Source organism: Chiloscyllium plagiosum, chromosome 9 (genome assembly GCF_004010195.1).
Source record: "Chiloscyllium plagiosum isolate BGI_BamShark_2017 chromosome 9, ASM401019v2, whole genome shotgun sequence".
NCBI classification, from domain to species: domain Eukaryota; kingdom Metazoa; phylum Chordata; class Chondrichthyes; order Orectolobiformes; family Hemiscylliidae; genus Chiloscyllium; species Chiloscyllium plagiosum.
Window position 1 is genome coordinate 32,970,651 of NC_057718.1, and position 24,617 is coordinate 32,995,267.

Consider the following 24,617-nt stretch of genomic DNA (forward strand, 5'->3'; position numbering starts at 1 on the left):
GATGATGTAGAGTCTGTGTGGGTGGAATTGAGGAACCACAAAGGCAAAAAAACCATAGTGCAAGTTATGTATAGACCTCCTAACAGTGGTCAGGACCAGGGGCGCAACATGTACCGGGAAATAGAGAAGGCATGTCAGAAAGGCAAGGTCACAGTGATCATGGGAGACTTCAATATGCAGGCGGACTGGGTAAATAATGTTGCCAGTGGATCCAAAGAAAGGGAATTCATGGAATGCTTACAGAATGGCTTTTTGGAACAGCTTGTCAAGTAACAAAGAGAATTGATGAGGGCAGAGCAGTAGTTGTGAAATATATGAACTTTAGTAAGGCATTCAACAAGGTTCCCTAAGGGAGACTGGTGAGCAAGGTTAGATCTCATGGAATACAGGGAGAACTAGCCATTTGGATACAGAATTGGCTCAAAGGTAGAAGACAGAGGGTGATGGTGGCGGGTTGTTTTTCAGACTGGAGGCCTGTGACCAGTGGAGTGCCACAAGGATCAGTGCTGGGTCCACTACTTTTTGTCATTTATATCAATGATTTGGATGTGAGCATAAGAGGTATAGTTATTAAGTTTGCTGATGACACCAAAATTGGAGGTGTAGTGGACAGTGAAGGTTATCTCAGATTATAACGGGATCTTGATCAGATGGGTCTATGGGTTGAGAAGTGGCAGATGGAGTTTAATTTAGATAAATGTGAGGTGCTGCATTTTGGGAAAGCAAATCTTAGCAGGACTTATACACTTATTGGTAAGGTCCTCGGGAGTGTTGGTGAACAAAGAGACCTTGGAGTCCAGGTTCATAGCCCCTTGAAAGTGGAGTCGCAGGTAGATAAGATATTGAAGGCGGCGTTTGGTATGCTTTCCTTTATTGGTCAGAGTATTGAGTACAGGAGGTGGGAGGTCATGTTGCGGCTGTACAGGACATTGGTTAGGCCATTGTTGGAATATTGTATGCAATTATGGGCGGCCTGGTGGCACAGTGGTTAGCACTGCTACCTCACAGCGCCAGAGACCTGGATTCAATTCCCGCCTCAGGAAACTGTCTGTGTGAAGTTCACACATTCTCCATATGTCTGCGTGGGTTTCCTCCGGGTGCTCCGGTTTCCTCCCACAGTCCAAAAATGTGCAGGTTAAGTGAATTGCCTGTAGTGTTAGGTGAAGGGGTAAATGTAGGGGAATGGGTCTGGGTTGCCGAAGGGCCTGTTTCCACACTGAAAGTAATCTAATCTAATTCTGTTCTCCTTCCTATCAGAAAGATGTTGCAAACCTTGAAAGGGTTCAGAAAAGATTTACAAGGATGTTGTAAAGGGTTGGAGGATTTGAGCTATAGGGAGGGGCTGAACAGGCTGGGACTGTTTTCCCTGGATCATCGGAGATTGAGGGGCGACCTTATAGACGTTTATAAAATCAAGAGAGGCATGGATAGGATAAATAGACAAAGTCTTTCCCCTGGGGTGGGGGAGTCCAGAACAAGAGGGCATAGGTTTAGTGTGTTAGGGTGGTACGTGAATGGAATGAGCTGTCAGATGAAGTGGTGGCGGCTAGTACAATTGCAACATTTAAAAGACATTTGGATGGGTATATGAACATGAAGGGTTTGGAGGGATATGGGCCAGGTGTTGGCAGGTGGGACTAAATCGAGTTGGAATATGTGGTTGGCATTGACGGGTTAGACCGAAGGGTCTGTTCCTGTGCTGTATGACTCTATGATCTTACTGAATAGCTGAGGGAGCTCAGAGAACTGAATGGCCGGCTCCTTTTACTGCTTAACATGTTTGTATGTCATTCAAACTTAAAGAGAATTAACCCATGCCCAAATATTAATGTAATGTGTTCATTAAACATAATCAGCAGGTGTTCACACAGTATTATCAATTTAGTACAATGTTATGAAAGACATAACATACAAAGGTTTCATTGCATTGGACCTCCAGTCTTGATCAGTGTAAGCAGATTAGCATGACATCCTTACAGCTCTTCCACAGGAATCCTCATTTGAGTCATTGTTTACATTGTGAATTCCTTTTCACTGGACTCAAAGTATACAGATTGAGTAATATGAACAAAAGGATATTGCCGCATTTTTGCTCTTTTTTTTAAGGGAATCCAAATATATACTATACTGCAAAATCCCCACATATATTGAATACAGTGAAACTTGCATTTATATTGTACCTTTTATAGTCTCAGGATATTTCAAATGTTTAATAGCTAACTAAAGTTATTTTGAAGTGTGGTTACTGTTTCAATATAGGAAATGCAGCAGTTCCTTCAAAATGGCATTGTGATAATCACCAAATAATCCATTTTCAGTGATCTTAGTAGTGGATTAAATATCATCTCGGACACTAGGGATAATGTCCCTGCTCTTCTCTGAAATAATGCCTTGGGGTCTTTTATGCCCAATTGAAAACCAGATGGGACACATCACAAAGACAGCACCTCTAACATTGCAACACTCTTTCATACTACTCTGTATTGCAGCCTAGATTTCTATAGTCAAGTCTCAGATATGGAACTCAAATCCACAACGTTCCCAATCAAAGGTGAATGCTGCCAATTAAACTAAGACATTCACAGGCTCAACCTTTTATTATAGAACAGGGTAAATGTTAACGTTCCAGCTTGTGATTCTACACCTTATACACTGAATGGTTGAGAAAATGATTGGTGACACAAGATTTGTGTTTTAGGAAGGGTGTGAGGATCTTTGAGAGAGATCAATGGAGATTTACCAGAATGCAGCTGATGTGTGACCATACAAGCAAGTCTGAGCATGGTGTCGAGGAAGCTGTTATCATTCTAACATTCCAGAACACTCAGATGCGTGCATCTTTCAGCCCCCTCAGCACATACAGGGCTGGTTGTTTGGTGACAAAAGTTACCCCATCGAGACCTGGCGGAATACACCTTTCTACAGATTCACACTGAATAGAGGTTCAACGCTGCACATCCTTCCACAAGGCCCACTGTCAGGAGATCATAGGCCTCTTGAAATTGCACTCACATGCTTGGACAAGTCATTGTAGTATATGATAGACAAACTGTCCCCCATTGTCATGGTTCGCAACATGGTTGACTCAACAAAAGGCAGATTCAGAGGCAGAGTTGAGGGATCAAGAGGATATGCTGGTGAGCAAGGTGAAAATGAGGAAGAAGACAGGAAGAAGACAAGACCAAAGTCCCATGATTCAGATGCCCATGACAAACCTCACAGCCACCCATTTCCAAGATGACTGAGCTCCATGACATGTTTCTATTAATGATTTCTTTTTCATACGCATGTTAATTGGGAGACCACTGCTATGCAACAATATCCCATAGACCGTACAAGATTTCATTCTTTGTTTTACAATAAGGGCCACATGTTTATTTTTTAATCAGTTTGCAATATGATCCCTTTGTGAAGCAGGAGGACATTAAAGACAGACCAACGCGCACAAACCTAGCCTTTGCACTCACTGTGCAAAAGTGTGGCTGCAACGCAGTGGATACTCCGATAGCCAGCAGCTCGGGGAGTGTAGCAGGATAATGGGCCATGCCTCAAGCAAAGAGGAGAAAGAATAAGGAGCACTCAGCCTGGAGAATGCTGCCCAGTTCTAGCTGATGTCAATAGTCCATTCTTCATTCACTAGCCCTACAATCCTGCAGAGTATTAGGATTCAATAGCCATATAATGACTGAGCATCCTTCTACTCCTGTGGGCTATACAAATGCAAATTTTTTTTAATCCTGTGACTACTGTGTCTGAAGAATGCAGAGATTCCCACCACAGTTAAATATTGCTCACCTCATATACTTGGAATGTTTAGCCTAGCTATAAGTATCTCAGCCAAATGAAAATACTGTTCCCTCTTTCATCCAGGGGTATCTGATCAGACAGGCAGGAGTCAGGTGTTAGGAGTCAGGTGTTAGGTCGAGGGTGGATGTAGGCTCTGTTGGTGGCTGGGGGGTGGGGTGGGGGAAGAGATTAGCATCAGGCCACGGGGTAGTCTGTAGTGGCTGTCACACATTTGGGAGGATGTAAGTTGCTGGATAGGTTTGCTGTTGGGGGAGGGGACGGGTATGTGTGGTGGGGTGGGTTTGGTCAGTGGTGAGTCAGCATGTTAGCTGAATATCTCCCCAGGAATTATGGCAGCTTTTCTAGCCCTCTAATGTTTGAAGGGTCGCTATTAACTCTGAATCGCAGACCTCTGAATTCTCCAACTTTAATAGGACTCTTTCTGATTGTTCAAGATACAATGGAATTGTCCATCAGCAAAAAAAAAGCTTATAGGAGGACAATATGGTGATGGGATTCATTGGTAATACTTTTGAGGTGGCCCAGCCAGCATATGCCAAACATCCTTCCTCTGTAAAATGAAATTTGGGGACAGTTATGGATTCCACATTACTCCTTCAGGACTGTGAGTGTATCAACTGGAAACTCTGACTATGCCAGCTCTAGCTTTGTCCAATTGTTTTGGATTTTCAGCTGCATTTATATGGGACAAATAGTCACCTCCCCATCTGTAGCAAGATGATTTTACATTTTGTCCATCAGATAAATCCTCTTGCCTAAGAAATGAAGCTTTTTTGAAGTCCCTGTGTGCTATTGTGTGGGTGCGTGCAAGCCCATGTCAAGCATGATCAAGAGAAAGGTGTACACAGCTCATTGTATTGGCGCTCACACATTTTCATATAATGGAACTAAATCTGCTACCTCAAAAATCTGCTTTACACTGTCAATTATTTGCCTCCGTTGCATTTTTGACAGATTATTGCACATTGTGCTGTAAGAAAAGAAATCTTTCATTTAGTAGATTTAAATGCTTATTTGTATTGCAACAGCTGATACATAAAAACTAAGTGCCACTTTAAGTAGATTTATATAATCACCAAGTTAGGAACCTGCTCAAGCTTAAAGGAATTGTCGTCAAACATAAGCTGTTAAAATCATCTGTCGCACATATATTCACTTTATCTACCTGTGATAACCCCGACAAGGCCCATGGGGAATCATTGCTTAATCTCCCAACAGAGTACGAGTTCCCTTGGTAACAGGTAATAGCCTGCCTGACTGGAATTCTTCATCAATGAGCCTTTTGAAAAGCAAATGTAGATGTGGCACTGTTTTGGTGGGTGAAAATACCTGCCCTGTGAACAGGTAATCTGGAGTTCAAATCTCAGTGTTGCCTCACTTCTAACTCAGTTCCAGCACCACTAATCCAGAATCTGGTTTCCAGCATCTGCAGTCATTGTTTTTACCTCACTTCTAACTCAGCCTTTCAATGAAACTGACAGTGGAAAGTAGCCCTGCTCAATATATAGCAACACTGTGCACTTCTGCTTGTGAGCAGAAGTAGACAAGACCTTCAATTAAGTAAAAACAAGGGTTTTTGTTTTACACAATAAACAGATTCAGAGGCCTCTAATGGTACAGTGATGGAGCCCCTACCACTGATCCAGAAAGGACAGGTTCAACTACCTGCTCCAGAGGTGTGCTAATTGGCCAAAGAAGAGTCAAATTGGACTCAAAATGTAATTCTTTTTCTTTCTACAGATGCTGCCAGACCTACTTTCTCCAATAATTTCTGTTCTTATTTCAGACCTCCAGCATCAGCAGTGTTTTATTTTGATACGCCGATAGGCCTATATTGTTTCTAGGGTCGAGAGTGGGATGCTGGAAAAGCACAGCAAGCCAGGCAGCATCTGAGGAGCAGGAGAATCGACAATTCAGGCAAGGGCCTTCATCAGGAATGAGGCTGTGAGCCGAGGGGGTGGGGAGATAAATGGGAGGGGGTGAGGCTGGGGGGAGGTAGCTGGGAGTGCGGTAGGTAGATGGAGGTAGGGTAATGGTGATATGTCAGAGAGGAGGGTGCAGCGGACAGGTGGGAAGGAAGATGGACAGGTAGGAGAGGTCATGAGGGCGGTGCCGAGTTGGACCGCTGGAACTGGAATAAGGTGGGGGAGGGGAAATGAGGAAACTGGTGAAATCCACACTGATTCTGTGTGGTTAGAGGGTCCCAAGGCAGAAGATGAGGGGTTCTTTCTCCAGGCATCAGGTGGTGAGGGTGTGGCGATGGAGGAGGCCCAGTACCTGCATGTCCTTGGTGGAGTGGGACAGGAAGTTGAAGTGTTTGGCCACGGGGCAGTGGGGTTGGTTGGTGAGGATGTCCCAGAGATGTTCTCTGAAGTGCTCTGCAAGTAGGCGTCCTATCTCCCCAGTGTAGAGGAGACCGCATCGGGAGCAAAGGATACAGTAAATAACTCATGTTGAAGTGCAGGTAAAATTCTGATGGATGTGAAAGGCTCCTTTGGGGCCTTGGACGGAGGTGAGGGGGGAGGTGTGGGCGCAGGGTTTGCAGGGGAAGGTGCGAGGAGGGAAGGGCGAGTTGGTGGGGGACATGGACATGATAAGACAGTTATGGTATTTACGGAAAGCAGATAGTGGAGGGGAGGGGAGGGAAATATATTTCTGGTGGTGGGGTCCGTTTGTAGGTGGGTGGAAATGGCAGAGGATGATGGAGTGGAAGGTGAGGACTGGGGGTGTGTGGGCGGTGCTTAGATTAGATTAGATTACTTACATTCTGGAAACAGGCCCTTCGGCCCAACAAGTCCACACCGACCCGCCGAAGCGTATACCACCCAGACCCATACTCCTATATTTACCCCTTCACCTAATACTACGGACAATTTAGCATGGCCAATTCACCTAACCTGCACATTTTTGGATTATGGGAGGAAACTAGAGCACCTGGAGGAAATCCACGCAGACACGGGGAGAATGCTCGCAGAAGTGCTCTGTCCTTGTTGCGGTTGGAGGGGTGGGGTTCGAGGGCAGATGTGCAGGAAGTGGATAAGATGAGCGAGAGGGCAATATTGACCACTTGGGAGGGAAAATTGCAGTCTTTGAAGAAGGAGGCCATCTGGTGTGTTCTGTGATGGAATTGGTCCTCCTGGGAGCAGATGCAGCGGAGGCAGAGGAATTAGGAATAAGGGATAGCGTTTTTCCAGGGCAAGGTGGGACGAGATGTAGACCAGCTAGCTGTGGGAGTCGGTGGGTTTATAGAAGATGTCCATGTTGAGTTGGTCACCATTGATGGAGATGGAGAGGTCCAGGAAAGGGAGGGAGCTGTCTGAGATGGTCCAGGTGAATTTAAGGTGGGGTGGAATGTGTTGCTGAAGTTGATGAACTGCTCAACCTCCTCATGGGAGCATGAGGTGGCACCAATATAGTTATCAATGTAGCGGAGGAAAAGGTGGGGAATGGTGCCAGTGTAACTGCAGAAGATAGACTGTTTCATGTAACCGACAAAGAGACAGGCATAGCTGGGGCCCATGCAGGCACCCAGGGCTACCCCTTTCATCTGGAGGAAGTGGGAGGATTCAAAGGAGAAAATATTGAGGGTGAGATGTTCAGCCAAACGAATGAGTGTGTCAGTGGAAGGGTACTGGTGGGGATGATGAGACAGGAAGAAACGGAGGGCTTAGAGACCCTAGTCATGGCGGACAGAGGTGTATAGGGACTGGATGTCCATGGTGAAGATGAGGCATTGGGGCCAGGGAAACAAAAGTCTTGGAGAAGGTGGAGGGTGTGGGTGGGTCCCAAATGTATTGAGAGTTCCTGGACCAGTGGGGATAGGACAGTATCAAGGTATGTGGAGACGAGTTGGGTGGGGCAGGAGCAGGCCGAGACGATGGATCAGCCGGGGCAGTCAGGCTTGTGGATCTTGGGTAGGAGGTAGAATTGGGCGGTGCAGGGTTTCCAAACTATGAGGTTGGAAGTAGTGGGTGGGAGTCCCCTGAGATGAGGTTGTGTACAGTCTGGCAGATGATGGTTTGGTGATGGGGGTTGAGGTCATGGTCAAGTGGACAGTAGGAGGAGGTGTCTTCAAGTTAGCACCTGGCTACAGTAGTATAAAGGTCAGTGTCAGTGCATCAAACTACCACTGCCCACCCCTCCCCTTGTCCACTGGTTTGCTGGTAAAGTTGGGGTTGGAGCAGAGGGAGTGGAGGGCTGCACGTTGTGACGGTGAACGGTTAGAGTGGGTGACGGGGGTGGACAGGTTGAGATGGTCAATGTGGCAGTTGGAAATAAAGAGGTCGAGGGCAGGTAACAGACCGGCACAGGGTGTCCAGGTGGATGGGGTGTGTTGGAGGCAGAAGAAGGGGTCCTCAGAAGGTGGGCAGGATCTTTGGTGGAAAAAGTAAGCCCAGAGGCGTAGGCAGCAGAAGTAGTGTTCAATATCACAACGAGTGGTGAATTCTTTGATCTGGGAGTGGAGGGGGATGAAGGTCTGATCGTTGCCGAGGACTGATCGTTCATCCTCAGCGAGGAGGTGGTCTGGGGGGGGGGATGGTGAAAACACAGCAAGGCTGGGAGCTAGGACCTGGTATAGGGCTGGAGCTGGGACTGGGGGTAGAGACTGTAACTGGATATCACCAATTTCCTCATTTCTCCTCCCCCAAATGAGATCTGGAAATAACAAAAGGCTCAACAGCGAAAATGTCTAGTCAATACATAATGTAGAGGGATGAAAGATAGAAGGATGCCACTATTCCTTACTTGTAGACTGGGTATATTCTAAGGAACGGCAGAGGAACAACTACTAGTGAGTCAACAAAAAAAGCTCTTGTCTTAATAAAATACAGTTCATTATGTAATAGTAATTATGTTCAAATTATATTAACTAGTCGGATATTGCTACTTAGATTAATGGGAGACATGGATGATGCATCTGTCACTTCAAGATCCACAGCTATTCTCCTGAAATGTCTTCCTGAGACTGTATCACGTCAACAGATTGGATGGCCTTTAATACAGTGAATATTATTAGCCCTTTATAAACAATTATCTTACAGAGCAGCAATTCATAGACCCTAAAAAAACCGTTTGTTATATTGCAAGATCTATAGAATCAGGTGATATTCCTAGATAGCACCATGTACATGCATTCAGATCGTATCATTATGTCATAACTGGGACATGTTATCTTTGCTTTTTAGAAATAAAAGGTGAGGGCAGTCTGTACATGTGTCAAAAATTCAGTCAATTACTGTGATCTCTGTCTTTTTACCATCCTTACTTCTGAGATTGGACCATGCTAATTGGCGAAGTGCTGCAGTGGTTTGCCAATGCCTTGTGCAGGATGGCTGTCTAGGAGACTGTCTGCTCATACTGCCTACCATCAGGGATATTAGAAGGATTTACAGGCTGAAAACCAACTTGTTTGGCCACATTACGAACACACCAGCCAGTGCCAACAAATCCAGGAGTGGGACTCCAACCCAGAGTTTCCAGCCGAGAGATAGAACTGCTGTGCATGCACTGAACAAAACAGGTATGGAAAAGGTTGAAGAGGGTTGCATATTTATCAAATAGTCAGTGCTTTTTTGTGAAGGTGTAATACATGAATTAAAACTTGTGTTACACCTCGAATAAGCAAACTTCATATTCGAATTGAAGGCAGTTTACTCACTGGAAAAAAATTAACAGAAAACAAACTAAAAGAGATTACAAGATAAAAGGGTGAACTGGAATGCAACATTTCAAGAAATATGCAGCAGAGAAGTGTTCAAGGAAATCCAGGTCATGGTACAAAATTCAATCTTTGGTGTTAATTGAACCAGAATAAAGCAGCAGAGGCCAATGTAATTCAGCAGAAATGTAAAGAATGGAACAGGTGATTAAAAAGTTTGATGTTTAAAACTTGTGCGGTATCTAGTGGTATAAAGTGCATTATAATTGGAGGTCAGACCGAACAGCAACAGAGCAAAGGAGAGCAAACCCGGGATGAACAATTGAAGCAAGATAAATACCTAAGGAGCAGGGTCAGCCAGAGTGAACATGGGGGTGAACAGCAGCATAAATAGCTGAGGAGGGGTGTCAGTCAGCATGTACCTGGGGGGTGAACAGCAGGATAAATACCTGAGGGGGGGGGTCTGTCAGAGTGAACCTAGGGGTGAACAGCAGGATAAATACCTGAGGAGTGGGGGTCTGTCAGAATCAACCTGGGGGTGAACAGCAGGATAAATACCTGAGGAGTGGTGGTCTGTCAGAATCAACCTGGGGGTGAACAGCAGGATAAATACCTGAGGAGTGGGGGTCTCTCAGAGTGAACCGCAGAATAAATACCCGAGGAGCAGGGTCAGTCAAAGTGATGCTGGGGGTGAACAAGGAATAGGGTCAGTCAGAACCAAGCTGAAGCTGAATCTAGGGGCAGAGCTGCAGCGGTGATATCATGACTCAAGAAGTGACCTAGCTTTGTCTGCTTGAAGCAGACTGTGAGTAACGTCTGGAGAGAGATAAAGTGCTTCCTTTTTGTAATTGCAGCCTGCTAGAAAGAAGCAGCACGAGTGAGACACCAGAGTTTGGTGACTAGTGGGTTATGTTTTATAATTAGTTCCTGGGTTATTGTCTGTATTCGATAAGGTTGAGTTAGATCTGTAACATTCACAACGGCAGAGGAACGGCCCCATGGAATGGTCCTCCTGTAATATGTGTGGAATCAGGGACACTTCCAGTCTCCATGCTGACCATGTGTGCAGTAAGTGTGTTCAGCTTCAGAGTTGCTACATGGAGCAGCTGGAGCTGTGGATGGACTTGCTATGGAATATCCATGAGGCAGAGAATGTTGTGGGTAGCATGTTTAGCAAACTGGTCACAAAGATACAGAAGAATGGGGGACCACCAGGAAGATGAGTAAGTGGGGGCCGGCAATGCAGGAGTCCGCTGTGGCCATTCCACACTCAAACAGGAACACTGCTGCGGGAGATGGTGACATGGCCTCTCAGGAGATAGCAGCAGCCACCAAGTTAGTGCCACCAGGACTGGTACTGTTGTACAGCAGGAAGGGTCAAAGTGCAGGCAAGCAGTAATGATAAGGGACTTTACAATCAGAGGCACAGATTGATCTTTTTGTGACTGTAAATGAGACTTCAGGATGGTGCCTCCCTAGTGCCAGGATCAAGGATGTCTCTGACAGGGCACAGGATATTCTGAAAGGAGAGGGGGAGCAGCCAGAAGTTGTGGTCTATATCAGTACCAACAGCATTGGCAGGAAGAGAGACAGCTCCTGCAAAGGGAGAACAGGAAGTAGAAAAGTTGAACCTCTAGGATTGTATTCTTAGGATTATTTCTTGTGCTGTGTGCTAGTGAGGTTAGGAATAGGAAGGCAACACAGTTAAATACATGGTGTCTCTGGAAGGGCTTCAGATTTGTGGATCGTTGGAAGCTCTTCTGTGGCAGGTGAGACCTGTACAAATTGCACCTAAACTGGAGGGGCACCAATATCCTGGCAGGGAGTTTTGCTCGTGTCACTCAGCAGGATTTAAACTAGTGTGGTAGGGGTGCAGGAAGCAGAGCAGCAGGTCTAAGAAGAAGAACAATAGAGAGAGGGTACTGGTGGTCTGAGGTATTTTATTTTAATGTGAGGAGTGTGACAGTTAAGGCAGATGAACTTAGATTAATACATATATTTTAGCTGTTACAGAGACTTGGTTGGGACAGGGTCAAGTCTGGCAGCTGAACGTTCCAGGATTTAGATGTTCCAGGGGAGCTTGAGAGGGATGTGAAAGAGCTTGGGGAACCGGGTTACTAATGAGAGAGAATATCACAGCTCTACTGAGGGAGGATACCTTGGAGGGCTCATCCAGTGAGGCCAAATGGGTAGAGGTCATGAATAGGAAATATGCAATCACTCTGATGGGATTATCCTCCAACCTCCCAACAGCTAGCAGGTCATAGAGGAACTGGTATGTGGACAGATTATGGAAAAATGTGAAAACAATAGTGCTGTTGTGGTGGGTGATTTTAACTTCGCCTATATTGACTGGGACTCACTTAGTACCAGGGACTTGGATGGGGAGAATTTATTAGGTGTGCCTAGGACAGTTGTTTTGAAACAATATATAAATAGTGCAACTATTAGCAGCCCATAATATGGAAAATGAGCCCTGCCAGGTGATTGAAGGTTCCGTAAGGGAGCTTTTAGGGAACAGTGACCATAATTCTGTGCATTTTAAGGTACTTATGGATAAGGATAAGAGTAGTTCTTGGTTGAAAGTACTAAACTGGGAGAAGGCTAACTACCAAAATATTAGGCAGGAACTGGGAATTGAAGATTGGGGAAGTTATTTGAGGGCAAATCTACTTCTGGCTTGTGGGAATTTTTTAAAGGCCAGTTGATTAGAGTTCAGGACCAGCATGTTCCTGTGAAAAAGAAGTATAAGGGTGGCAAGATTTGAGAAATTTAGTGCTTAATCAGAAAGAAAAAGGAGGCATATGTAAGGTTTAGTAACCTGAAGACAGACAGACTTGAAGAACACAATGATAGCAGGAAATAACTTAATGAATTTAGAGAGCTAAGACAGGCCATTAAATGTCTTTGGTAAAACAAGCTTAAGGAAAATTCCAAGGCATTTTAAAAAGGTGTTGGGTGTTTAAAAAATATTAAGGTCAACAAGTTCCCAGGACCTGATGGCATCTGCATCTATCCCAGAATGCTGAGTGAGGCAGGTGAGAAAATTGCCGGGTCTTGAATGAAATCTTTATATCCTCTTTGTCATAGGGGAGGTCTCAGAGGACTGGAGAATAGCCAACAAGTCTGATGGTTTGAGGTATTTTTATTTTAATGAGAGGAGTGTGACAGGTAAGGCAGATGAACTTAGAGCTTGGATTAATATAGATGTTTTAGCTATTGCTTTGTTTAGGTGATGATAAAGATGATTGATGAGGGCAGGACGGTAGATATTGTCTAGATGGACTTTAGCAGCACCTTTGACAAAGTCCCTCATGGCAGACTGATACAAAGGGAGAAGTCACATTGCATCTGCGTTGAGCTAGGTAAGATGGATACAGAAAAGGTTTAGTCATAGAAGACATAATAGCAGTGGAAGGGTGTATTTCTAACTGGAGATCGGTGTCCAGTGGTATTCCACAGGGATCAATGCTCGACCCTGTTGTTAGTAATATATGTATTAATTATTTGGAGGTGAATGTAGATGGCCTAATTGATAATTGTATGGATGACACGCAGATTTGCAACAAAAACTTCCAGCTCGGCGAACAGAACCACAGCAATGACACACAGATTAGGGGAGCTGTGGAGAGGGAGGAGGATTGCCAACAGCAAGGTATAGACAGGGTGAAGACTTGGTCACAGAAATGGGGGTTGGAGTTTCATCCATACACGTGAAGTGGTGCATTTTGGAATACCTAACATCAGAGGGATGTATATAATAAATAGCAGAATCCTACAGTGGGATCTAGATGTACAGGTCCATGGTTCCCTGAAAGTGGCAACACAAATGGATGAGATGGTCAAGAAGGCATACAGCATCTTTCCTTCATCAGTTGATGCATACAGTATAAACATTGGCAAGTCATGTTGAAGCCATACAGGACTTTTGCTAGGCTCTGTTTAATATTCATAGAATTGCCAAAGTGTGGAAGCAGTCTCTTTGGCCCATCGAGTTCATACCAACTCTCTGAAGAGCATCCCACCCAGACCCACCCCCAGATGTTGTGAAACTTGAAAGGGTTCAGAAAAGATTTACAAGGATGTTGCCACGGTTGGAGGATTTGAGCTGTAGAGAGAGGCTGAACAGGTTGGGGCTGTTTTCCCTGAAGGGTCGGCGTCTTAGGAGCAACCTTACAGAGGTTTACAAAATTATGAGGGGCATGGATAGGGTAAATAGGAAAAGTCTTTTCCCTGGGGTCGGGGAGTCCAGAACTAGAGGGTATAGGTTTAGGGTGAGAGGGGAAAGATATAAAAGAGACTAAAGGGCAACTGTTTCACACAGAGGGTGGTACGTGTATGGAATGGGCTGCCAGAGGAAGTGGTGGAGGCTGGTACAATTGCAACACTTAAAAGGCATTTGGATGGGTATATGAATAGGAAGGGTTTGGAAGGATATGGGCTGGGTGCTGGCAGGTGGGACTAGATTGGGTTGGAATATCTGGTCGGCATGGACGGGTTGGACCGAAGGGTCCGTTTCCATGCTGTACACCTCTATGACTCTACCTTGGCAATCCTCCATTTCCAATGGTTAATCCACCTCGCCTGCACATCATTGGACTATGGCAGAAAACTGGAGTACCCAAAGGAAACCCATGCAGACACAGACAGCTGCCTGAGGGTGGAGTCAAACTTGGATCCGTGCCGTGAGACAGCAGTACTAACCACTGAGCCACTGTGCCATCCCTTATGTACAGTTCTAGTTGCCATACTACCAGAAGGATGTGGAAGTTTTGGAGACAGTACAGAAAATGGTTTACCAGATGTTGCCTGGTTACTAGCTATGAGGAGAGACTGAACAAACTTGGTTTATTTTCACTTGAATGTCAAAATATGAGGGATGACCTGATAGAAGTTCACAAAATTATGAGTGACATAGATAGAATGGATATTTGGAGTCTTTTTCCCAGAGTAGAAATATCCATGACTATGGGAGGTTAAAGGTAAAAGGGGCTAAGTTTAAGAGATGTGAGAAGCAAGTTTTTTTTTTTACACAGATGATGCTAAGTGCCTGGAATGTGCTGCTATGGGAGTTGGTGGAGGCGGATACAGTAGTGATGTTTAAGAGGCATCCTGAATGGGCAGGGAATAGAGGGATTATGGACCATATAGAGGCAAAAAGGTTTACAGTTTAGAAAGGCATCATGTGTCTGCACAGTCTTGATGGGCTGAAGGGCCTGTTCCTGTTCTGTGCACTTGTTTGATAAATGCATACAGAAACAAGTGAAAAAAGTAATAAAATTTCACAAGAAACATTAATAGAATGAGAACTGAAAACATTTCTAGAACTACCCATTGACTCAGCACTATAGTCAAAAAGAAAGCAGTTACCAGTTTGCACAGTCTTTATAAATATCTCTGGGATTTGTGTGGTTTTATTGCAGGTCAGACACCCCAGAGTGAGGGTTATCTACAGTAAATACAGGCCTGTAAAAGCCATGGTAATGAAATGAGGGGATTTTTCACCTCATTTTCAATGTCTGCTGGTAGACTCAGCAGCCGTGTGCTCAAAAAACCTTTTGCAATGGTCTTCTGCCGAGCCCCTGCCCACTGGAGAGTCTGGGATAGGCCAAACCCTCCATAGTAGGCTCAATTTTACAAGTTTGAATTCCCCACCCCCCACACAAAAAACAAGAATGGGTTTATATAGGACCTTTCATAATCTCCGAAGAATCCAAAGTACTTCAAAGCCAAAGAAATAGTATTACAATAATAGTGCCAACCTTAATGCAACATAGAGAAACACAGAAACAGGAACATCATAAATAACCAACAAAAGTATTTCAGCACAATTTTTTGGTTGGTAAATGTTAATCAAGCCAGCACACGAGATATTTCAGTTCTATTCAGAGAGCTGAGCTTGGTCAAAAAGGCAGGTTTTGAGGATTGTCTTAAAAGGAGGAAAATGAGGGAGGGAGCTGCAGAGGTATAAGGAACGAATTCCTAAGCTTATGCCATAGTCAACGGAATGCACGGTCATCAATTGTGGAGCACTGAAAACTGGAGATGACACTAGACCTCCAACACCACTGATGTCTAAGAAGGGCTGAAACTTTTTAACTGAATCTTCCAGTATCTGCTGTTACTTCCCTTAGCATCCAGTCTGGGCGATTTAGTTCTAGTTTGAACACTGCTAACATTCATTTTCCCTCCTCTTTACTTTTATCCATTTCAATTCCTCAAGTTACTGATAATGAAATTGGTGACATTTCATGAGCTGCTCCTTTTTTGAGGTATTTTAGGTGCTGGAGGTGATTTCCTCAAATTCCAGGAGCAACAATATGCTGTTGCATTGTTTTGAACTTTGGAAAAAAAAAGGTCAAAACAACAGCAGTTTTAAAAGGGAGAAGAACAGACAAAGGAAGCACATGGTGAGGTCAGTGCAGGAGAGAGAGAGAGAGAAAATCTGCACAGTTACTGCCTTTGCTGTTTGAATTAGTGTATCCCTGGACATCGACTGCATCTGGGAAAATTATCAAACAGTGAAATTCACTATTGATCTTGGAGGAACTGTTGGGCGAAGTTTACAGTACAGAATTAGATAATTTAATTGTTGTTTTAAATGTGGCCGACAGAGAATCTGCGGTAGTGAGTAGAGTAGGTTCTTTCTTGATTATATGTTTTTTGGAGATAGGTCTCTCGATTAAACTTAAAATATAAGCCATAACTATTAATTTAACCTGGGGCAGTGTGTGCATAGGAATAAGACGGTGTTATTTTCTGGGTCTGGACATTGTGAAGGAGCAAAAATGGCCTTTAATAGAGTGATATGCGCTTCTTGTCAGATGTGGGAGTTTAAAGAGAGTTTAAGGGTTACTGCAGATTATATCTGCCATAAATGCTGCTGGCTATGAATCTTATCAGATTGAATGGATCAGTTGGACAGACAGTTGGAAGCAATGAGGAATTTGCAACAGCAACAGTATGTGATGGATGGCAATTATAGGAAGGGGGGGGAAGAAGTCTCAGATACAGTCACATAGATGGGTTAACTCCAGGAAGGGTAAGAGAGGTAGGCAGCTAGTGCAGGAATCTTTTGTGGATATACCCATTTCAAACAGGTATGCTGTTTCAGAAAATGTAGGGGGTGATGGATTCTCAGGGGAATGTAGCACAAACAGCCAAATTTCTGGTATTGAGACTGGCTCTAATGAAACAAGGGGTATGTCAGGTTCCAAGAGATCAATTGTGTTAGGGGATTCTCTAGTGCGAGGTACAGACAGACGTTTCTGTGGCCAGCAGAGAAAAAGCAGAATGGTGTGTTGTTTCCCTGGTGCCAAATTTAAAAAGGAGGTCCTTGAGTGTAGTAATATCTGGATTACTCCCGGTGGTACGAGCTCGTGAGGGCAGGAATAGGAGGATAGAGCAGATGAATGCATGGCTGAGGAGCTGGTGTATGGAGGAAGGATTCACATTTTTGGATCATTGGAATCTCTTTTGGGGTAGAAGTGACCTGTACAAGAAGGATGAATTGCACCTAAATTGGAAGGGGACTAATATACTGGCAGGGAAATTTGCTCGAGTTGCTCGGGAGGATTTAAACTAGTAAGGTGGGGGGTGGGACTCAGGAAGATAGTGAGGAAAGAGATCAATCTGAGACTGGTACAGTTGAGAACAGAAGCGAGTCAAACAATCAGGGCAGGCAGGGACAAGGCAGTTTCTGGATTAGTGGTGCTGGAAGAGCACAGCAGTTCAGGCAGCATCCAAGGAGAAGCGAAATCAACGTTTCGGGCAAAAGCCCTTCATCAGGAATCAGGGGACAAGGTAGGACTAATAAATTAAACGACATTTATTTCAATGCAAGGGGCCTAACAGGAAAGGCAGATGAACTCAGGGCATGGTTAAAAACATGGGACTGGGATATCATAGCAATTACAGAAACATGGCTCAGGGATGGGCAGGACTGGTAGCTTAATGTTCCAGGATACAAATGCTACAGGAAGGATAGAAAGGGAGGCAAGAGAGGAAGGGAGGGTGGCCTTTTTGATAAGGGATAGCATTACAGCTGTGCTGAAGGAGGACATTCTTGGAAATACATCCAGGGAAGTTATTTGGGTGGAACTGAGAAATAAGAAAGGGATGATAACCTTATTGGGATTGTATTATAGACCCCCTAATAGTCAGAGGGAAATTGAAAAACAAACTTGTAAGGAGATTTCAGCTATCTGTAAGAATAGGGTGGTTATGGTTGGGGATTTTAACTTTCCAAACATCGACTGGGACTGCCATAGTGTTAAGGGTTGAGATGGAGAGGGATTTGTAAAGTGTATGCAAGACAATTTTCTGATTCAGTACCTACTGGAGAAGGTGCAAAACTTGGGAAATAAGGCAGGACAGGCGACTGAGGTGTCAGTGGGGGAGCACTTTAGGGCCAGCGACCATAATTCTATTAGATTTAAAATAATGATGGAAAAGGATAGACCAGATCTTAAAGTTGAAGTTCTAAATTTGAGAAAGGCCAATTTTGACCGTATTAGGCAAGAACTTTCAAAAGCTGATTGGGGGCAGATGTTCACAGGTAAAGGGACGGTTAGAAAATGGGATGCCTTCAGAAATGAGATAACGAGAAACCAGAGAAAGTATATTCCTGTCAGGGTGAAAGGAAAGGCTGGTAGGTATAGGGAATGCTGGATGATTCAAGAAATTGAGGGTTTGGTTAAAAAGAAGGAAGCATATGTCAGGTATAGACAAGATAGATCGAGTGAATCCTTAGAAGAGTATAAAGGAAGTAGGAGTATACTTAAGAGGGAAATCAGGAGGGCAAAAAGGGGACATGAGATAGCTTTGGCAAATAAAATTAAGAAGAGTCCAAAAAGTTTTCACAAATACATTAAGGACAAAAAGGTAACGAGGGAGAGAATAAGGCCCCTCAAAGATCAGCAAAGCGACTTTTGTGTGGAGCCGCAGAAAATGGGGGAGATACTAAATGAGTATTTTGCATCAGTATTTACTGTGGAAAAGGATATGGAAGATACAGACTGTAGAGAAATAAATGGTGATATCTTGCAAAATGTCCAGATTACAGAGGAGGCTGTGCTGGAAGTCTTGAAACGGGTAAAGGTGGATAAATCCCCAGGACCTGATCAGGTGTACCCGAGAACTCTGTGGAAAGCTAGAGAAGTGATTTCTGGGCCTCTTGCTGAGATATTTGTATCATTGATAGTCACAGGTGAGGTGCCGGAAGACTGGAGGTTGGCTAACGTGGTGCCACTGTTTAAGAAGGGTGGTAAGGACAAGCCAGGGAGCTAAACAGCAGTGAGCCTGACATCAGTGGTGGGCAAGTTGTTGGAGGGAATCCTGAGGGACAGGATATCCATGTATTTGGAACGGCAAGGACTGATTAGGGATAGTCAACATGGTTTTGTGCGTGGGAAATCATGTCTCACAAACTTGATTTAGTTTTTTGAGCAAGTAACAAAGAGGATTGATGAGGGCAGAGTAGTAAATGTGATTCATATGGACTTCAATAAGGCATTCAACAAGGTTCCCCATGGGAAACTGATTAGCAAGGTTAGATCGCATGGAATACAGGGAGAACTAGCCATATAGAACTGGCTCAAAGATAGAAGACAGAGGGTGGTGGTGGAGGGTTGTTTTTCAGACTGGGGCCTGTGACCAGTGGAGTGCCACAATGATTAGTGCTGGGTCCCCTACGTTTTGTCATTTACATAAATGATTTGGATGCGAGCATAAGAGGTACAGTTAGTAAGTTTGCAGATGACACCAAAATTGGAGGTGTATTGGACAGCGAAGAGAGTTACCTCAGAATCCAACAGGATCTGGACCAGATGGGCCAATGGGCTGAGAAGTGGCAGATGGAGTTTAATTCAGATAAATTCGAGGTGCTGCATTTTGGGAAAGCAAACCTTAGTAGGACTTATACACTTAATGGTAAGGTCCTAGGGAGTGTTGCTGAACAAAGCGACCTTGGAGTGTAGGTTCATAGCTCCTTGAAAGTGGAGTCGCAGGTAGATAGAATAGTGAAGAAGGCATTTGGTATGCTTTCCTTTATTGGTCAAAGTATTGCGCACAGGAGTTGGGAGGTCATGTTGTGGCTGTACAGGACATTGGTTAGGCCACTGTTGGAATATTGTGTGCAATTCTCGTCTCCTTCCTATCGGAACGATGTTGTGAATCTTGAAAAGGTTCAGAAAAGATTTACAAGGATGTTGCCAAGCTATCGGGTGAGGCTGAACATGCTGGGACTGTTTTCCCTGGAGTGTCAGAGGCTGAGGGATGACCTTGTAGAGGTTTACAAAATTATGAGGGGCATGGATAGGGTAAATAGGCAAAGTCTTTTCCTTGGGGTGTGGGAGTCCAGAACGAGAGGGCATAGGTTTAGGGGGAGAGGGGAAAGATATAAGAGATTAGATTAGATTACTTACAGTGTGGAAACAGGCCCTTCGGCCCAACAAGTCCACACCGACCCGCCGAAGCGTAACTCACCCAGACCCATTCTCCTACATTTACCCCTTCACCTAACACTACGGGCAATTTAGCATGGCCAATTCACCTAAGACCTGCACATTTTTGGATTGTGGGAGGAAACCGGAGCACCCAGAGGAAACCCACGCAGACACGGGGAGAATGTGCAAACTCCACACAGAGAGTCGCCTGAGGCGGGAATTGAACCCGGGTCTCTGGCGCTGTGAAGCAGGAGTGCTAACCACTGTGCTACCGTGCCGCCCACCAGAGAGACATAAGAAAGAGGCAACTTTTTCATGCAGGGGGTGGTACATGTATGGAATGAGCTGCCAGAGGAACTGGTGGAGGTTGGTACAATTGCAACATTTAAGAGGCATTTGGATGGGTGTATGAATAGGAAGGGTTTGGAGGGATGTGGGCCAGGTGCTGGCAGGTGGGACTAGAGTGAGTTGTGATATCTGGTCGGCATGGACAGGTTGGACCTAAGGGTCTGTTTCCATGCTGTACACCTCTATGACTCTATGATGCATAGCACTTACTTAATATGACAGCCTCAACCTCTGCCTCCACAAGATGATTTATATCTCAAAATTTCCCTGCCATTTGATTAACATTTTACTACTTGCATAAAATATGCTTTAACTTACAAAAAAAGGGTGAGGAACACATGGTTGTCACTGTTCCCATGAACCTATAACAATGTCAAATAGCATTTATTGAGTGCCATTAGGTAGCAAAACATTCCAATGGACTTTACAGGAACATTATTAAACAGAATTTGACATCAACTAAATAATGGTAGATATGGATAGCTGAACTAAAGCTTTGTCAAAGAAGTAACAAATGAAAGGCATCACAGAGGAATTAATCAGCCACAATTGTATAGAGATGGGGAAAGTATATAGTGTTACAATCCATTATGAAGCACATAACAAGTGCACAGACTTTGCCATTGTAGCCCTATGGACATTGTCAAATGTATTGACCATTGTGGTTTTCAGATATTAGTAGGCTAGATGGAGTAAACCCTCAGTAAAAGCAGAAGAACATATATTTTTAACATTACTTCTGTTTTTATCAAAAATAGAGCAGTAATATGGACAGAACTGATTTAAGTTGTGCTCTCAAAGCCTGTCTTCATCCTCATTGCTGCTGATAATATTGCAGCAGGATAAATTTCAGAATGGAGGACATTGCAATGTAGAGATAAGTACATATAAAAAGTAAACAAGGTTAATAATGATGAATTACAGAGCTGTTAAATTGAAAGATAGCACCTCCAACAATGGAATGATCCCTCGGTACTGTATTGGTAGTGCACAAGGAGAATTCACAGTATAGAAGAAAGAATTTTATCAGGTAAATGAGATATAATTTATTCCAGTTTTAAAACTCAACCCAAGAATAAGCTCTATACTACTACAAAGATTGTTTGAAACACCTCACCTTAAATCTGTCACCTAAGGTCCTACTTTACTCTTTCATTGGTCGTCATGATCTTATCACTGGTGGTGGTGCTTACTGCAGTTAAATTAAGTATTAATCCCTTCAAACCCATAGGTAATAGTTTCTAACAAAAGTGCCAACTCAGGTGAAGGCAATAAAAGTACAATACAATAATGTTTAGTAATCTTCTTGAACTATAGGGAACCATGAATAAAGATAATGTAAGAAGCTTGATGGTGAGGAGATTAGATATTTTAAGGTAATTGATTATTGTTATGCCTCAAGGGGTAGAGCACTTCCTTACTTTGTCCCGTTCCGATTCTCTCCCTTCCATTCCCACCTCCCACCACTGAACCCTGTTTTGAGAGCATGTACACTTCATTGTACATGCATAGTGCAGTACTTATGTATGACAACACATACAATCTAATAATGTCTGTAATGTCTGATACCACGCAAATCCATGTTGCTGCATTAGCACACCTGCATGGTTGTCTGCAATTGATGGTGTCAGGAAACCGGCAAATGTTAAAACAGTTCCCTCTATTTATGGACTGACTCAGGAGAGGAAACATCCTTTCAGGATCATTCAGACATTCCAATCAAGTAATTCAATATACTTCTAAACACCAATAGAAACAACCCATTTTGTCCAACCTATCCTCATAAGATAACCCACACATTCCTGTACCAATCTAGTAAATCTCCTCCAAACTATTTCCAATGCATTTACATTCCTGCTAAATCAGGAAACCAAAACTGCAAACAATATTCAAGTTGTGATCTCACTAAGAACTTATGTAAGTGGAGATGGGTCATTGCCTGCCACATGTTTAGTGTATTTTACTCGTTACTTAATGAACCAACCCCTGCATGTTGTCCAGGTTTTGCTGCATTTGGGTATCAGCTGTTTCAGCATCTGAGAAGTGTAAGTGATGCTGAATGTTGTGCAATCACCAGTGAACATCCAACTTCCCACCTCACCATGAAGGGAAATTCATTGAAGATGGAAGATGATGTTTTGGACAGGGTACTGCCCTGTGGAACTCCTGCAGAGATATCCTGGAGCTGTGATGAGTGCCCTCAAGTCTCTGTGCTCCAGTCTCTGGAGTGGGATTCAAATCCACAACGTTTTGAGTCACAGCAGACACTGGTAGCTGGCACTATAGAAGGAGCATTTAATCCTTCCCCAACCCCTGGCTATCAGTGTTTAACAAAACGCCCTCTGACCAGGCAGTGTTGACCCAGTCAGTATTTGGGTCATGAGAACGTGTGACAACTTCTAACTCAGTGATTGAATGGCATCAGCCCCGCAGGGGGGTCTCCTGCTGCTCACAAATGTTGGGCGGTCAATCAAAACCAATGGATCATCATACTATTAATCTCCACACAAGCTGTTTCTACCCGGTTCTGACTTAAACTTTTCATCGACAGTGGAGTGAATGATGATTTTTCTCTTGCGCGCCAATCTTGAAGACGGTCACAGCTAACGGTCTGCTATAAATGCTAGATGTGAAATAAACTTTAACCATGCCCTGCAGTTGCCGGCTCAACTTGGCAAAGGCAGCACGTGAAAGGCAACAAACAAAATGAGCGGTCGATTGGAATTGCAAACTTTACCGGGAATGTTTTCTTGGTAACCTTTGGTGAAGAACTGCATTGCTCTAGCGGCTCTTCTGGGAGTCTTTCGCAGACCCTGCCTCTCTGGGTCCTCCCCTAACCCCCTCAGGATGCTGGTGTAGGCTTCCTCCAGAACAGCCAGGGCATCTTCCCCTCCTCGCTTCTTCTCGTCCTTCCACTGCACCGTGGCTTTCTTGGAATCTGCAGGCAAGTCGCTGTAGCCCTCAAACCAACTGGCCACAAACTTCTTGGTGCAGCAAAGCCTGTTGGTTTCCGGAGTGACTATCTGTTTGGCGTATTCCATGCTGCCCAGGCTGCAGTACTCGGATGTGTCCAGTGGCGCCGTGCTGACACTGCCCACTCCCAACTTGCGCTTCTATTTATACCTCAAGAGATTACAGGAGCCTTCTCTGCGTTGCTCACACGTCAGAGCCCTATATTAAAACGCTTGGCCCCGGAGGCAGGGGAAGGCTGGAGCGAAAGGCAATTGTCTTCAGACAGATAAGGATGTTTCCACGGTTCACACTCCCAGTGCTCAGTGCAGCACTGCTATTAAAGTCCGTGACTAATTTTAAAATTGACAACAATTGTTGGAACTCTGTGGAAAGCAGCAAGTGGACCTTATCGCAACCGGCCATAAAGTATCCAGCCAACTAACTATAAATACGATGACACACGTCAAAGCCAAATATATGATCTGGCAATGTTCGAAGTAGATTTCATGATAGCACATTGTGGGATGAGGGTGTAGAAATGTCAGAAACATGGATCTTAATGAATGCAACAGGAATAACGTGTGCGTCTTTGATGTTATAAAACAATCGCTGTGCTTAACGGGGCTGCGACAAACCAACTTGTGACACTGAACCACGTGGAAATATGAGATACCCCATGGCTAGACAGTTGTCAGCAATACTGACAAGTTCAGGTCTCCCTTCTATAAGAAAGATATTGTGAAACTTGGAAGGATTCAGAAAAGATTTACAAGGATGTTGTCAGGGCTAGAGGGTTTGAGCTGCAGGGAGACGCTGAATAGGCTGTGACTGTTTTCCCTGGAGCAACTGGTGGCTGAGGGTTGACCTTATGGAGGTTTATAAAATCATGCGGGACATGGAGAGGGTATCTTTTGCCCAAAACTTCGATTTCCCTGCACCTTGGATTCTGCCTGACCTGCTGTGCTTTTCCAGCACCACTCTGATCTGAACTCTGGTTTCCAGAATCTGCAGTCCTCACTTTTGCCATGGAGAGGGTAATAGACAAAGTCTTTTCCCTGGGATGAGGGAGTCCAAAACTAAAGGGCATAAGTTTAAGGTGAGAGGGGAAAGATTGAAAATGGACCTTTTTCACACAGAGGGTGATGTATGGAATGAGCTGCCAGAGGAAATGGTGGAGGCTACTACAAGATCAACATTTAAAAGGCATCTGGATGGGTATATGAATAGGAAAGGTTTAGCGCTATATGGGCCACATGCTGGTAAATGGGACTAGATTTATTTAGGATATCTGGCCCACATGGACGAGTTGGACTGAAGGGTCTGTTTCCGTGCTATACATCTCTATGACTCTATAATTGCAACTGGAATTGTGCCTCTGCGCCACGAGAAGTCCCTAATGCAGCAGA

At 44.2% G+C, this 24,617-nt stretch overlaps 1 protein-coding gene and 1 long non-coding RNA gene across 2 annotated transcripts in view; one reads left to right on the forward strand and one right to left on the reverse strand.

Moving 5' to 3' along the window:
• Positions 1–3,343, forward strand: part of LOC122552753 — a 16,200-nt gene extending 12,857 nt beyond the window's left edge. Inside the window, exon 3 of the long non-coding RNA XR_006312479.1 lies at positions 2,699–3,343. This is a non-coding gene — a long non-coding RNA (uncharacterized LOC122552753). The remainder of the gene's footprint in view (positions 1–2,698) is intronic.
• Positions 1–23,335, reverse strand: part of gch2 (GTP cyclohydrolase 2) — a 46,100-nt gene extending 22,765 nt beyond the window's left edge. Inside the window, exon 1 of the mRNA XM_043695669.1 lies at positions 22,997–23,335. Within this exon, the coding sequence (XP_043551604.1) occupies positions 22,997–23,300 (304 nt within the window). The 5' untranslated portion in view covers positions 23,301–23,335. The remainder of the gene's footprint in view (positions 1–22,996) is intronic.
• Between the last annotated feature and the right edge of the window lie 1,282 nt (positions 23,336–24,617).